General features: G+C 40.8%; 1 protein-coding gene across 1 annotated transcript in view; it reads left to right on the top strand.

Annotated features, from left to right (window-relative positions):
• LOC126161446 (probable ATP-dependent RNA helicase DDX46) overlaps positions 1-16172 on the top strand; it is a 150802-nt gene that overhangs the window by 83751 nt on the left and 50879 nt on the right. The window contains exon 10 of the mRNA XM_049917261.1: positions 5912-6028. Coding sequence (XP_049773218.1) covers positions 5912-6028 — 117 coding nt within the window. The remainder of the gene's footprint in view (positions 1-5911; positions 6029-16172) is intronic.

Here is a 16172-nt window from a genome sequence, read left to right as displayed (position 1 = left end):
TGGCTTATGAGCAGCCACTTGACCATGAAATCCAATTTTTCTCACCTCTTGCCTAACTGTCATAGTACTTGCAGCGGATCCTGATGCAGTTTGGAATTCCTGTGTGATGGTCTGGTTAGATGTCTGCCTATTACACATTAAGACCCTCTTCAGCAGTTGGCAATCTCTTGTCAGTCAGCAGATGAGGTCAGCCTGTACACTTTTGTGCTGTACGTATCCCTTCACATTTCCACATCACTATCACATCAGAAACAGTTGACCTAGGGATATTTAGGAGTGTGGTAATTTTGTTTACAGATGTATGACACAAGTGACACACAATCAACTGACCACGTTCCAAGTGGATGAGTTCCGCAGAGTACCCTGTTCTGCTCTCTCACTATGTCTAATGACTGCTGAGGTCGCTGATGTGGAGTACCTGGCAGTAGGTGGCAGCACAATGCACCTAATATGAAAAACATATGTTTTTTGGGGTGTCCGGATACTTTTGATCACATAGTGTATGTGCTGGGTCACTAGTGGCATTGTTGTCGATGCAATGCTACACTTATCACCTTTTGCGCCTCTTCTTAAAACTGCTTGACTATGTGCATTTTTTTGCAGCTGACCCAGCAAGCTTTCACATATTGAGAGAGAAAATGTATTCTCTTTACAGCACAACATAAGAATACTCCTTATTACTCATATTTAATCTTACAGTTACTGTTCTGCAAAACATCCATTAAGTTAAAGCAACTCTGGTATCCACCAAGAAAACTTAGTTTCACGATGAAAAACTGCAATGGTTGGCTTTGAAACACATGAAGTACATTTCACATGATTGGCACCTCTTACTGGTTTCTACAACAGTGATTTTGTTGTAAGTTATGAGTATAGTGTTTCTGATTGTGTATTGCATGTGTCTGGCACAAGGTATTTGAGTAGTAGGGAAGCAGGTTGACTGTTCAGGAACATTTGAATGACATTATGCATATTCAGATCATGTGCTGATTAGCAGCTAACCACAGATCAGCTCAAAAGTAACTGAGAATTTAGTATCTTACATAACAATATTTCTTAGCTGTACAGAAGATTCAAGGTGTGAGGTCACATTCAGTGGGAAAACAGACAAGGTTGACTGAGCGATGTGATGCTGCGTTAAGCTGCTGGACTCATATTCGGGAGGACAACAATTCAAATACCTATCTTGCCATCCACATTAGGTTTTCCATGGTTTCCGTTATCTTTCCCCAATCCAAGCTTGGTCTCTAAGGATATTGTCATTGGTGGGACATTAAACCTAATCTTCCAACCTTCCTTCTTTTCTTCCATCCTTACAAGCAAGATTGACCATGTACCCCAACCCAATGCCTGATTCTCTTGGCTTGTGTGACCTGAAGATGTTCAATCTCAGCACAGCACCTGCCATGCCAAAAGACTTTGCAGAAGGGTCTTTGTTGCACATATCTGATCAGACTGTATATCTTTGACTTCATGAAATTGCTCTGTTTGCTCATTTACTCATTAGATTAATTCTTCTGGCTGTGCAAGTTGATGGATGTGATGCCTTTCCTACCATGAGTGGGCCTAAGAATGTCGGAGTAACGTTCTGTAACAAATGAGTCAAGTTTTAGCTTGGAGAATGATTTGCTGCCATTTTTTTCCTGTGCTATGCCTGTGGAACATGCTGCAACCTTGCAGATGTAGTGGGCAACATTGTGTTAGAAGCATGTCATCCATTGTATGTGTTCTTTAGTGGTACGTTTAAAGTTTTTGTCTAAAGGGATAAAGATTTCAATAATTCGTGTGCCTTTTCACAATCAATGTGGATCCAGAGTTCAATGTTCAACCACACACGGGTGGCGTATTGGGTGGGTACCAGCAACATGAGGGAAAATACCATGTGTCAACTTGCTCCTCTGGTTTGGGTCAATTTAATGTACTTGGGGTACTCCAGGCCGGAGGACTGCAGCTGTATAACCATTGCCACAGACTATCCTTGACCTCTAGATGGAAGCATTATCACAAGCTATGGTGAAAAGTCTGATGTGATGGGGGTAGCATTGTGCATCCTGAGATTATGAATTGTTTCACGAAGTTGCTTAATGCAAATGCTGAGATGAATCATTTGAAAAGGGCATGGCTGATTTTCTTTGCTATGATTCCTCACTCTGAGCTTGTTTTCCATTTTAACAACTTCATTGTTTATGGGGCATTAAACCCGTCCTAGCTTCCATTTTGTATTGCCATACACTATTAAGAATCTCTGTACCTGTGCCTTTTTCTTGTTATGCCGCGTACCTGCATCACTGTCTCAAAAGTCACAATGTTCCATATGGGCATGTTATCATGATGTCTAGCTTTGCTTCATGTATTTTCAGCAGTTGCAGACATGAGGTTGTATTAGAATTACATGAAATAATCTATATGATGGTCATTAGTATATTTTTTGATATGAGTTTGCTAGCTACCAAATATTAGTAAATATTTCAAAATACAGTTCCCTGACAGACAAAGTGAACACAGAAGACATGATCGGCTGTCATAGTAACTGTGTACACATACAACACCATCGGCGGATATGTAAATGATGGTGTGCATTAGTGTTGTTCAGGTTTGGTGTTGCTATCAGGCATGGCAGGGTATAAAAGGAGCAGGGACAATATTGGTTGTTGAACCATTACTGTAAAGGACACAGAAATGCCACATACATACGAGACAGTTGTGGGTTCTCCATTTGGCAGGCTTGTTGATTAGTGGGATATCCATCTTTGTTGGGCATTTGGATGTGAAGTGGCATAATGTTGGACTGTGTGGGAATTTAAGAACCGTTATACACATCATCAGGTTTCCATTCAACAGTGACTGACCACCACGAGGAAGGCTCACCATATTTTGCACCATGTACTCCGTAATTCCCTTCACATCTGGATTTACCATCTGAAAACAAGTAATCAACTTGTTGCAACATTCCATGTCATCCCAAGGCACTACACCTGTTTAATTCTTAACACAAATATTCGGTGCTTGGTAATGCTTTAATTTGTTCTAGGAATGTGATGAAAATCTCTGGAATAAACTTTTGGCAAGTCCCCTTGCATTTCAACTAGTTGTGATTTTTTGAATGGTCTTCTAACTCTGCATCTTATCCTGGAATTTATTTTCTTTGTTGTTTGAATTGCACATTTTGCTTAGTAGGCCCAGAACGTCCCATTTTCTCCATTTTTTTATATATGTTATTGGTTTAGTACACTCTTCATCCCACCATTTTTCTTTTTATATCTGGCTAACCCAAGTGTTTTCTTAACTGCAGTTTCGATTCACATAGATAGCTCTTTTTCAGAAACGCTTTCCTTGCCATTTCCAGTCTCCTTTTCATATCCCCTCTACTTTAACCATCATCAGTTTTTTTGTTACTCAGTTGGTAGAACTATGCTATGTTTAGTGTTTCATTTTGTTAGATAATCACCTCAACATACCTGATTTAATTTGATTGAACCTCATTACCCTTGTTTTATTTTAGTTTGTGTTTATCTTCTAACCTCTGTTCAGAACAAAACCCATTTGATTCAGCCATTCTTCTAATACGTCAGCCATGTGTGACAGAATCATTATGTCATCAACAACTCTTTTTACTTCTTATTCTAGAACTTTTAATTCCTTTATCACATTTATTATTGGTTTACTTCACAGCTTGCACAACATGCAGATAAAATAACATCAGGGATATTCAACAAACCTGTCTCCTTGCCTTCTCAATTACTGCTTTCCTTTCATGTCTTCAAATTTTTATAAGTGCTGTCTGGTTTCTGCACAAGTTGTAAATAACTTTTCACTCTCTTTGTATTATATTATTTCTGCTACTTTCATAATGTCAGAGACTATATTCCAGTCAACATTGTCAGAACCTTTCTCTAAATCTACGAATGTTACAAACATAGAGTTGCCTTTTTCAATGTATATTCTGAGATACAGCATAGAGTCATTGTTAGAGCATAGAGTCAGTGTTGCTTCTTCTTCTTCTTCTTCTTCTTCTTCTTTGAACCATTATTTACTAAACCATTAGTTATGTACTATTCACAACTGTCAGCACCTTTAATATTCACACCTGCCAGTAGCTTCCTTCTCTGGAACAGGAATTATTAGATTCTTCTTGAGGTAGCCTGCCAGTCTCTTCTGTCTCTCTTGTCTGATGGCATAGGTCTCTTGATATGTTCTTCCAGGGATCTCACTAAGTCTGGTCAGTAAAATACTTCATGCAGTAACATACCTCCTATCTCAGCTACATCTACATCATCTTCCATAGCTTTTCTGTATATTCCTCCACCTGTCAGCCTTCCCTTGTTTGCCTAGTGCTGGTTTCCCATCTGAGCTCTTGACATTCATACAGTTGCTTCTCTTTCGGCCAATAGTATGGGGCAACTGTTTCCCACATCCATACATGCTTCTACAGATTTGCATTTTTACCAAACTATTCCTGCTTTGCCATTTTGCACTTCCTATCAATCTCATTTTTAGACATATGTATTCAGATCCCATCTCTTTTATTTTCAAGCTTTCTGTAATTTTTTCAGTTGTAATTTGCAGTAAATAACCAACAAATTATGATCAGAGTTCACGTATGCCCAGTCCTGTAAACCAAGTGTTGGTAGTTATTAAATTGCGCGCTTTCAAAATTCAGCCATGTGGTTTCCCCTTTCATTCCTTTCCCCCAGTACATGTTCTTCTACTATTTTTTGTTCTCTTGTGTTTCTTATTATCAAAATCCAGTCACCATTCACACTTAAATTTTCATCTTCCTTAACAAACTAAATAATTTCTTTTAACTTATCATACACTCTTTCGATCTCTTCAATCACTTGCGGAGCTGGTAGGACATAAACTTGCATTACTGTGATGGGTCTTGGCTTTGTGTCTGTCTTTTTTTTAATGATAATCTGTTCACTATACTGTTCATAGTAATACGTGTCCATTTATTATTAGATCTAATTGTGAATTATCACTATTTGATTTTCTGTTAGTAATTCTATTTTCACTTGACCAAAAGTCGTGTTCTTCTTGCCTGTGTACTTCACTAACTCCATCTGTATCTAATGTCAACCTATCCATTACTCTTTTCAAAACCTCAAACCCGCCTACTCAATTAAGGGATCTAATATCCTGTGTTCCAGCCCATACAGTGGCAGACTGTTACCACCACCACCACCGCCACCACCGCCACCACCACCACCACCACCACCACCACAACAACAACAACAACAACAACAACAACAGTGACCTGAGATCTGAATGGGGAAACTGTTTTACCTCTGGAATTTTTACCCAGCATGATGCCGTCAGCATTAAACAAATACAGTTAAGCTCCATGTCCTTGGGAAATATAAGGATTGTAGTTTTTCCCATTGCTTTCAGCTGTTCTCATTATCAACATTGCAAGGCTATGTTGGCCAATTTACAATGCTAGATCAGAAAACATCCCAAACAGGTTTCCCTGAAAGTATTAAAAAGGCTGCTGCCCCCTTCTCAGAAAACGTGTTTGTCTAGCCTCTCCACAGATTTCCCTCTGATGTGTTTGCAGCTGTGGGGTGGTTGTGTTTATCATTAAGACATGCCAGCCGCACCACCATGACAAGGCCAGTGGTCTGTGGGACAGCAAGAAAATCATTGAAATAACTTATTTTATATGCATCTCGATTAATTTACCTCAGTGCATATGTATTGCACAATTATAATTATCATCATTTGGGTAAAAATGTCTTGAAGATGGCATGTGAAAGATGAAAGTGAAAGGCAAAATGAATCTGTTAGTGAAACTTCATAGGCAACCTAGTTTCTAAAAATATATAAATATTTTAATGATTTTATTAACTGGAATACTTCCACTGCGTGGTAAAATAAATGCATCAAAATAAATGTAAATTTTGTTTCATAGGTCGTGATCTCATAGGAATCGCAAAAACTGGCAGTGGAAAAACTCTGGCATTTGTTCTGCCTATGCTTCGGCACATCATGGATCAGCCACCACTTGAAGACACTGATGGACCAATAGGTTTGTGGGTTTACTTTGAGCACTAAATTGAAAAGCAGTGGCATTTATGTGGCTACAGTTAACAGCATATTTACAGTACATGCAGAATTTGAAAGACTATTTCTTATCAGGTGATATACTCTACTCTATTGCCAGTATCTCCTTTCAAATTCACAAACTTAGGAAAATATTAATATTTTTGCAGGTGGTTCTCTGCGAAACAGTCTCCTGAGTAAAGTCTTTGGGAACTGACCATCAGCAGCAGCCATCCACATTTTGGTAATTGCTGCATTTGGTGAAATAATCATATATACACCATCTGTAACCCTGCAGCAAGAAAAATTATTCCTCACGGAGGTCGCATCAAATGCCACTGTTTATCCTTAAGCTATTTCGAAATGGTATGCATAATGAATAAAATGTTAACAGTCCATAGTAATTTATATCAAAATAGTGTTGGCTAGAATGAAAGTAAGGATAACTGCTCTTGTTTTATGTCTGTCAGTAGTGGCAATTGGTATAGTGATATTTTCACAGTAGCGTATGTATCCAGAGCTTTCCCACAATGATCAAGTGAGATCGTACATCTAAGATAACTTAGCGGATTTTAACTGTAGCTCATTTGTTATCTAGTTTGTGTATGTGTCTTAACACTGTGATACCCATACCAGCTATTATCTATTTTCTTAATGTTATTGTATATATTTTCATCTGATCTTATAGTTACTATGTTTTGCTGTATTTTTAATCCTGACTACTTCACCATAGTAATGACTACTTTCATGTTTTTGTGGAAGCTATAGTCACTTTCATGTCCATTTGAGACAGTGAGAAAGAAATATACTTTCAGATGACAAATTCTGTCACCTAAAAACCCGATCATGAAACTGCAATTTGAAGTGAGGAGAATCTGAAATAAAAGCCAAATTACATGACTGTTAATGATCTGCTGTTGACCATCATATTTGTTTTCTGCCCTTTTTGTGCAAATGTAACTGATCATACAGAAACTGGAAATGTAGTCATGTACTTATCTTAGATTCACAGCCTTCTTTTGCAGATTTCATGGTTTGTATTTGTGTCTGAAGAATTTTTTGTGGAAAGTAATTCATTTGTCCACAGTGAGATACCGTATTTACTCGAATCTAAGCCGCACTTTTTTATCCACTTTTTGTACTCCAAAAAAATGCCTGCGGCTTAGAATCGAATGCAGAGTAAGCGGAAGTTCTGAAAAATGTTGGTAGGTGCCGCCACAACTAACTTCTGCCATTGAATATATGTAGCGCTACACAGGCATGCTTGTGCAGACGCAAAGATAAATACTGCCACCAAAACCTCTTCGCCAATAAATAAATTAAAAGAGAAGGTAGAAGAATGTAAACATTATGCCATGTATTCTTTCGTATTTGCTGCTATCTCATTGAAATCCTGTCTGCCTAATAAACTAGGAAACTAGAGAGAGACACCAGCAAGCGCGGAAAAATATACGTATCGTGTCATTATTATATTCTTATGCTGGATAGTGATACAGTCAGGAATGAAGCACGACAACTGACTAGATTTTTAAATCTAAGATGACTCTAATTTCTATGCAGAATGTTATGTACTAAACAGGCGTCTGCAAGGATTTTCAAATGGAGAAAAATTTTCGCTAAACTCTCGTTCAGAACATCTTTCATATGCAGTCTATTATTTGGTTCTTGTTGATCATTATCAAAGAAAGCAGCAGTGTAAGTAATAACAAATAACAGTCTCTTGTCATTCTTTCGCTTATGTGACAATTCCTCTCTTCTTTATATTGTAAGTGGCGGTAGTGCGCACAAAAGCAAGCCATGCCTCGAGCGGCGACAAGTCGTAATCACTCATTATCAGAATGTGACAAACAATGCATGACACAGTACAATAATGCATTTTCAGCTTAGAGTGACGTAAACACCTATAACAAAGAGAACGGTATTGATATGATTAAAGCAAAATAACCGATCGGTTCAAACCAGACAAAAAATTTGAAAAAGGAAGGGTACCCTTATAAATACGGACTGAGCGCCTGACACATACCAATGGCTACTTGATAAAGCTTAAATGTTGAGCTTACAACTCGAACCAAACTACTGTAGCTGTATCTTCATCCATTTGACCTAAATTGTGTCTCATGTTACAATGGAGCAACTTTGTTTCAATTTGGAGGTGCGGTCTAAAACTTTGCTCTCCCCCTTGAATTTCGAGTCTCAAATTTCAGGTGTGGCTTAGATTCGGAAAATTTTTTTTCCCTTGCTTTAGAGTCTCATTTTTCAGGTGCGGCTTAGATTTGAGTGCGGCTTAGATTCGAGTAAATACGGTATTCAGAAACAACAACATTATTGAAAATAAATAGCTTATTGAATTTACCACTGATTTTTCAAATCACAAATATTGATACAACTTTGTTAATTAACAAAAAAAATAATAATAAAGAAACGGGTGAACAGTCTAATAAGCAGAACTCGGTTCAAAGGGAAACTTACAGCTAATCAATTATTTTCAAGCATTTAGTGAATTAAGCAGACTAACTTAGAGGCAAGGATATTTAATACATTCTGTTTACTGCCTGCCGTACCGTCTATAATGTAAATGATAATGCTTAATTGATGATGTTCAGTTTTAGTAATTTTACGCGTATTGCACTTGTGCCCATATAATTGCCACCAATATATGTGTACAGTGGAATTAAAGGGACTGTGGTCAGAACTCTGTAAACTGTAGGTAAAGGAGCAACCACAGAATCTCTCAGGAGAAAACACAGAAACACAGAGATTGATTGTAGGCACACTGATTGTGTGTTTCTGTGGTCTAATTCAAACTGATCTGACATTATCAATGTAGAAACCTGTGTTTTCCAGTTTAACAATGCACAGATGTACATTTATTCAGACACCCAATGTTATATGCTCATAACACATCTCAAAACTGGGGTAGAAAAACAGTGGTGGTGTACATTTTGGGAAGCAAATATGAATGTGTACAAAGAGAAATGGCAGACCACTTTGAAACTACTCACCATACTAAAACTGTGCATCAAACAAGGAATCTTGTCTTCTGTGGGCAGAAGCAAAGTTGTGAGTACAGCTCATGGCTCTTGCCCACCTATCTCAGGTGGTAAGAGGTCTGCCTACTAAAGGCAAGATTCAGGCACGAGTCTCAATGTGACACTCAGTTTTAATCTTTCAAGAAGTTTCAAACCAGTGCACACTCCACTGTAGAATTAAAGAGTCATTTGTTGAGCAAGTGAATGAAAAGGTGCCGCACAAATATTGCGTCACAATTAATCAACTTGCTGAAACTTCATGGCAGATTAAAACTGTGTGCCGTACAGAGACTTGAACTCAGGACCTTCGCCTTTCGCGGGCAAGTGCTCTACGAACTGAGCTACCCAAGCACGATTCACGCCCTGTCCTCACTGCTTTAATTCCACCAGTACCTCGTCCCCTACCTTCCAAACTTCACAGAAGCTCTCCTGCGAACTTTGCAGAACTAGCACTCCTGGAAGAAAGGATATTGCGGAGACATGGCTTAGCCACAGTCTGGGAGATGTTTCTAGAATGAAATTTTCACTTTACAGCAGAGTGTGCGCTGATATGAAACTTCCTGGCAGATTAAAACTGTGTGCCGGATCGGGACACGAACTCGGGACCTTTGCCTTCACGGGCAAGTGCTCTACCAACTGAGCTACTCAAGCACGACTCACGCCCCGTCCTCACAGCAGTTGGTAGAGCACTTGCCCAAGAAAGGCAAAGGTCCCGAGTTCGAGACTTGGTCCAGCACACAGTTTTAATCTGCCAGGAAGTTTCATATCAGCGCACACTCCGCTGTAGAGTGAAAATTTCACTCTAGAAACATGCCCCAGGCTGTGGCTAAGCCATGTCTCCGCAATATCCTTTCTTCCAGGAGTGCTAGTTCTGCAAGGTTTGCAGGAGAGCTTCTGTGAAGTTTGGAAGGTAGGAGACGAAGTACTGGTGGAATTAAAGCTGTGAGGATGGGGTGTGAGTCATGCTTGGGTAGCTCAGTTAGTAGAGCACTTGCCTGTGAAAGGCAAAGTTCCCAAGTTCGAGTCTTGGTCTGGCACACAGTTTTAATCTGCCAGGAAGTTTCATATCAGTGCACACTCCACTGTAGAGTGAAAATTTCATTCTAGTCAACTTGCTGTGCAATTTCCACCAATGTCCAGTGTTCTGCAGTTGATTATAGCTGAGAAACTGAGTTACTGTAACCTGTGTACAAGATGTAATCAATTATTTTGGCTGATGATCACTATAACACAATTAATGATGCTGACATAAGCATTTCTGATTCATAATCGTGCTGAAGATATGAATAAGATTTTTTTTTTCCATTGTGATGTGTTGAAACAAGAGTATTCTACATCAATTTGTACTCAAAATGGCACACCATGCAGTAGGATAATTCAAATTTGCCAGTGTTAATAAAGTTCAGACAAACACTATCTACACAGAACAATTACGGCAGTAGAATGATGGGATCAAAAAGGTATACTGTTGGTAGGTTTCGTGGAGTTGAGTATATCAATTACTTTTTAGATGAACCATCAAAGAGCTTCCAGATTAATAAGTGCCATACAGGATAGGATAGCGGAGTGCCAGAATTGTCTTGATTTATGACAATGCATGTAACGCACTGCTGTCTGTTCTGTACAGATCACAAAGAACTTGAGGTTTGAACTTTCTCCACACCCTTCACAGTCCAAATCTTTCACCAGTCGCTTTTACCTACAACTCAAAAAATGATTTATTTCTCAACATATGGAATTAGTATACATGTTTGTCCATAACTACCTGAAATCTCAGGTGCTAGTAGTTAATGGGGAGGGCGCATTTATTGAAATAATAAGCAACCAATTGCACAAGCAACCAGGGGGCCCACCACTCTTTGGCAAGTTCATGCTTGGCTACCGTGGGACCCCAGCCTCCACAGCATCTTTTCCCTTGTTTACTGCTTGTCTATCCTCTAACTGTTCTTTTTCTCCTCCCTTGGGGAACAGGTTTGGGACATTTTTGGGAATGTGTTCTGCATTTTCAGCAACCTGACATCAGAACAGTCCCTCCATAGTTTTTTCGTTCTTTTTCTTTCCGCGTTTCCTTTCTTCTATCGTTTCCCTGCTTCAGTGTTTGAGGTTCCTCTTTTTCTTCTTCCTTCCTGTTCGCTTCTGAAGGCTGGCCCATGCATTTGAAGTGTAACATGTGACTGGGTAAAGCATAATTCCTTGCCCTGGGTCGACAGGTAGGGTTCGTTCACATGTACCCCCTGGTTCAGGCGAAGCACGGGGGGGAGGCGGGGGGGGGGGGGGGGGGGGAGGTGATTCTTGAGCTGACCTAAGGTCTGAACAATCTCACCTAAGGCAGGTGAGCTGCCTTCTGAGGGTGATCCCCGTTGAAAGCAGCACACCATCAGAGACACAATCATGGAGGATTTTCTGCAATAAGCCAAACATCATCCTCTCAGTCAAAGTCTATCAAATGTAAATGAAATGAGGCTAACAATTCACAGACCCTCCCAGCTGCACCTCTGTTCCTCGTCGTTTCACGTACTGAAGACAGTCAGTCCTTTGCTACTGTTAATCTGTTCATTAGTCAGAAAGGATATGATGCAATTGCTGGTCCTGTGAAACCCTGTTCTCTTTTATGCAATGGCAGTTTGCTTTTGGAGACTACTTATGATTCTCAAGCACAACTGCTTGCAGCGTCACTCCTCCATGGCTATCCTGTTCGTGTCGAGGCCCATCGAATGCTGAATTCTTCCCATGATGTTATTTCCACTAGGCTGCTCAATGGTCTGACCCATGAGAAAATCCAGACTTACCTCTCTGATCAGGGTGTCATTGCAGTCCATCAGGTGATGAAAAAGGTAGATGCGTCCTTAGTGCCCATGCGCACTCTCTTTCTCACATTTGACAGAGAGTAGTGCTTCCATCAAGGATCAAAGCAGGCTGTGAAGTTATCACAGTCCAACTGTACATTCTGAACCCGATGTGCTGCTACCAGTGTCATGGTTACAACCACACTTGAATGTCTTGTTGACACGCGGCCGAATGTGTAACTTGTGGTAGGGATGCTCACGAGGGCGATTGTCCACCTCCTTCTCCCCACTGTAACAATTGCAATGGCTACCATGCAGCCCCCTCCCGAGATTGTTCCCTTGTATCTCAATGATCGGGCTGTCCATGAGATCTGGGTGAAGGGAAAAGTACCTTATTCTGTCTCTCGCAAGTTGTTGGCTAGTTGAAAACTCTGCGTTTTACCATCTGGCACTTATAGTACCATTCTTGCTACATCTCGCTCCACGAAGGACATGGCCACACAGACATGCGACCTCAATTCAAATCACTGAGTGTCACGGTAGCATCCCCGTCTCCTCCCCCTCGAGCTGTGCAACAAGCCACCAAATTTTCGCTTCACAATGCTAAGTCACCTGCTACACAACAGACAGGCCGGAAAGGACAGAAAGAAATTACCCGTGAAGACATTTTACATCTCTACAGCCAACAAACATCTAAATTGGCATCTGCCAACCACAAAAGCTCCCAAGAAATTAAACAAGGGCAAACGGTCTTGTCGTTTGCCAACTCAGAGATGTCGCTGCATGATACTCACAACCGGCCAACCTCCACATCATCAGTGCACACTGCGAACCGCTTTTCTGCGCTGGACTCTGCAGACCGTTGGAGGGAGAATGCTGATGCCTTTGTAGATCTCGTGAAGCGGGATCCTCCAGCATCTGCGCCATGTAGCAGTGAGTCTTTGAAGACTGGGACTTGGCAGCTGCTGATATGACACCCCTCCATTTTTACCCTCCTCCCCTTTCCTCGTTATGACTCTCCTCCAATGAAATGTTTGCAACCTTATGTCCAACAAGGAGGAATTACAGCTGCTCTTGGAATCTCAGTGTCTGCTTGTTCTCTGCCTCCAGGAAACAAAATTGCATCCTCATTACTGCTTTGACCTCTCGCATTTCTTTCTGGTCTACTTTGGTCATCCCCCAGAGGGCAGTATTCCATTTTGCAGGGTGGTCATGCTGCTCGTATAGGATAATGTTCGTAGTCACACCATCTCCCTGAACACCCAGCTGCAAGCTGTTGCAGTCTGCATTTTCCTTCCTCACTTAATCTTTTCCCTTTGTACCCTTTACATCCCTCCATCATTTGGTGTCACCAGGGTAGACTTCCTCCAGCTTGTGGGGCAACTCTCTCACTCCTTCTTGCTGCTCAGTGGCTTAATGCGCATCATTCCCTTTGGGGTTCTCCCAGAACCTGTCAGAGAGGTGCCCTCTTAGCTGACTTTCTCAAGCAGCTCAACGTCATCTGCCTTAACACTGGACCACCCACATTCCTTTCAGACTCCATGCACACCTATTCCTATTTGGATCTCTCATTCTGCACTGTCCAGCTTGCCCGTTGTCTGGGGTGGTCCATTTTCTCTGATGGATACTTAAGCGACCATTTCCCATGTGCTATCCTATTGCTGTCTTTTGTCCCACCTGTGTGCAAACTGAAATGGCAAATTTCTAAGGTCTACTGGAGGCTTTACTCATCTGTGGTGACCTTCAATGAACAATTTTTTCCAAGTTGTGATGACCAGGTAGAATACCTTACCAACGTTATCCTTACTGCCACAGAATGTTCCATTCCTTGCACTTCATCTTTACGATGCAGCGTTCTGGTACCCACTGTACCCAGCCCTTCAGTGTCCTTACTTTCCTCAGTGGTACATCCTGGGGAGTGGATTATACCACCCTCCTCCACTTGTACCAATCCCTTGTCTGTTCGAAATTAGGCTGTGGGTGTTTCATTTATGCATCTGCATGTCTGCCCCTCATACGCCTTCTCAATACACTCCACCATTGTGGTATCCATCTGGCCACTAGCGCATTTTACACTAACTTGGTTGAGAGTTTCGCTTGCAGAAGCTGCTGAATTACTGCAGTCATACTGACGTGTGATGTTCTCCTCAGCAGATACGCATGTCTTTTGTTTGCTATGCCTGGCCATCCATCCTATGCCTGCTTCTTTGGTGACACCTTTGACCACCAGTATAAGACACATCCCTCTTCTCTGTTACCTCCTGGTTGGCTATTGCTGTGGCAGCTTAACTTCCTGCTACCTGCCACTTTCGCGACGCATGTGAACCATTCACCACCTTGACTTCCTGTGGTGGCCAATGTTCACCTTGGACTTCATTTGCTTCCTAAGTACACTACTTCAGAGTCGTTCTGTCGCTGTAAGTTACTCAACCTTTGCAATAATACCTTTGTGTATACTGATGGCTCTCAAACTAACCATGGTGTCGGGTGTGCCTCTGTCATTGGCAATGACAGTTTTCGTATTGGCTTCCGGAACACTGCTCAGTATTTACAGCAGAGCTCTTCACCCTGTATCAGGCCACGCATTACGTATGGCAACACAGGCTTTTCAATTGTCATATGCTCTGACACTCTCAGTGCCCTTCAGAGCCTCTGTGTGCTGTTCGCTGCCTGGGTTCAGGAAAGCTTTCACTTGCTCCCTCTTGATGGAGTCACTGTGGTGTTTATGTGGGTCCCTGGTCACGTCAATGTGATAGGAAATGAGGCTCAGACACTGCTGCCAAGGCTGCAGTCCTCGTACCTCTGCCACTTAGTTCTTCCATTCCCTCTGATGATCTCTGTGTTGCCATCTGTCAGCAGGTTATGTCACTTTGGCATCACCACTGGTCTTCCTTTCATAGGAACAAGCTCCGCAGAATTAAACCTCTCCCTAAGCCTTATCCAGTCACCTCTCGCCCCTCTTGCTGCAAAGAGATTAATTTATCAAAGTTGCGTATTGTACACTGTCTTTTTAGCCATCGCCGAGTGTGGAGTGGTGATCCCCCACCACTTTGTGCCCATTGTCACCAACCTTTGATGCTGTGCCATTCCCTGATGGAATGCCATTTTTTTAACGACTTATGTTCTAATTTATGTTTGTTGTCTGAGTTATTGGACATTTTAATGAACGACGCGCAGGCTGTCAACCGCGCACTACTTTTATCCGTTTTAGCAATGTACAGAAGGAAATTTAATCTTTAGTTCAGGATTTCTGGTGTCTCTATGGCATATTTTATGGCCCTTTCTCAAAGAGAAAGTACCTGTTTGTAGGTGTCTTTCCTTCTGTCGATTGGGCTTAACATGTAATTGCTTTTAACTCTTTTTTCGTCTCCATGTTGTACAGTTGTGACATGGGCACATATTACCTTAGTTGTTTTTGTGCCCTAAAACAAAACAAGCAAGCAGACCAGTTGCACAAATAAAATGTTTTTTCCTTAACTGGTTTCAGGCACTTATTGCTCTTCCTGAGAAGGCTATAACATAGCAATGTTTGCAAGTGTCAGAAATATGCATGCAGCGTATTACTTGTTGTTTGTCTTCCTTATATTATTTCTGTAAAGGTACTATGAACCACATGAACACAGCAATATGCCACATGCAACTTATTTTTGAAACAATGCCGCATGTAACTTCTTTTTGACACTTACAAATAATGTGATAGTTATAACCTTCTGAAGATGGGTATTAAGTGCCTGAAACCTATTAAGGAAATAAAATTTCTTTTGTGCAATTGGTTACTGATTATTTCAATAAATGCAACTACAGTTGCTGAAGATGGTGAAATATTAATGGAGAGGATTAAGAAGAGAAAAACCCATTCCATGGGACAGAAAGTGCTTTCATTGTTGACTGTGTAGGATATGAAACAGGTAATGAGTGGCTCTGCTCTCATAATACCTCTTTTTTTTTTTTTTTTTTTTTTTTTTTTTTTTTTTTTTTTTTTTTTTTTTTTTTTTTTTTTTTTCAACATGCAGTAATAGTTTTCTGACTTTTTAGTAGTAAAACTCACAGTAGCCAGTGGTGGGACACAGTATCCATAGTGAGTTCCACCCAAATAATAGATTGTTATTACAAGTAGTTGAAACAGGTCTGCTAAGCTACCTAGCTACAAGTTGTTGCAAGTGCTTAATATGTTCCCCCTTGCTGATTCAAGATGCATAGTGTCTGTAACTTGTTTAATCCCACATTCAGATTATCAGCTTGTGTAAGGACATTGTCAGTGTGAATTCATAATTCTGGGAAGTCTTTTGGTCAAGGTGCGCCAAACACTAAATCT

Source organism: Schistocerca cancellata, chromosome 2 (assembly GCF_023864275.1).
Source record: "Schistocerca cancellata isolate TAMUIC-IGC-003103 chromosome 2, iqSchCanc2.1, whole genome shotgun sequence".
NCBI classification, from domain to species: Eukaryota; Metazoa; Arthropoda; class Insecta; order Orthoptera; family Acrididae; genus Schistocerca; species Schistocerca cancellata.
Note: the sequence above shows the minus strand (reverse complement) of the source record. Positions and strands in the feature narration are given on the sequence as shown.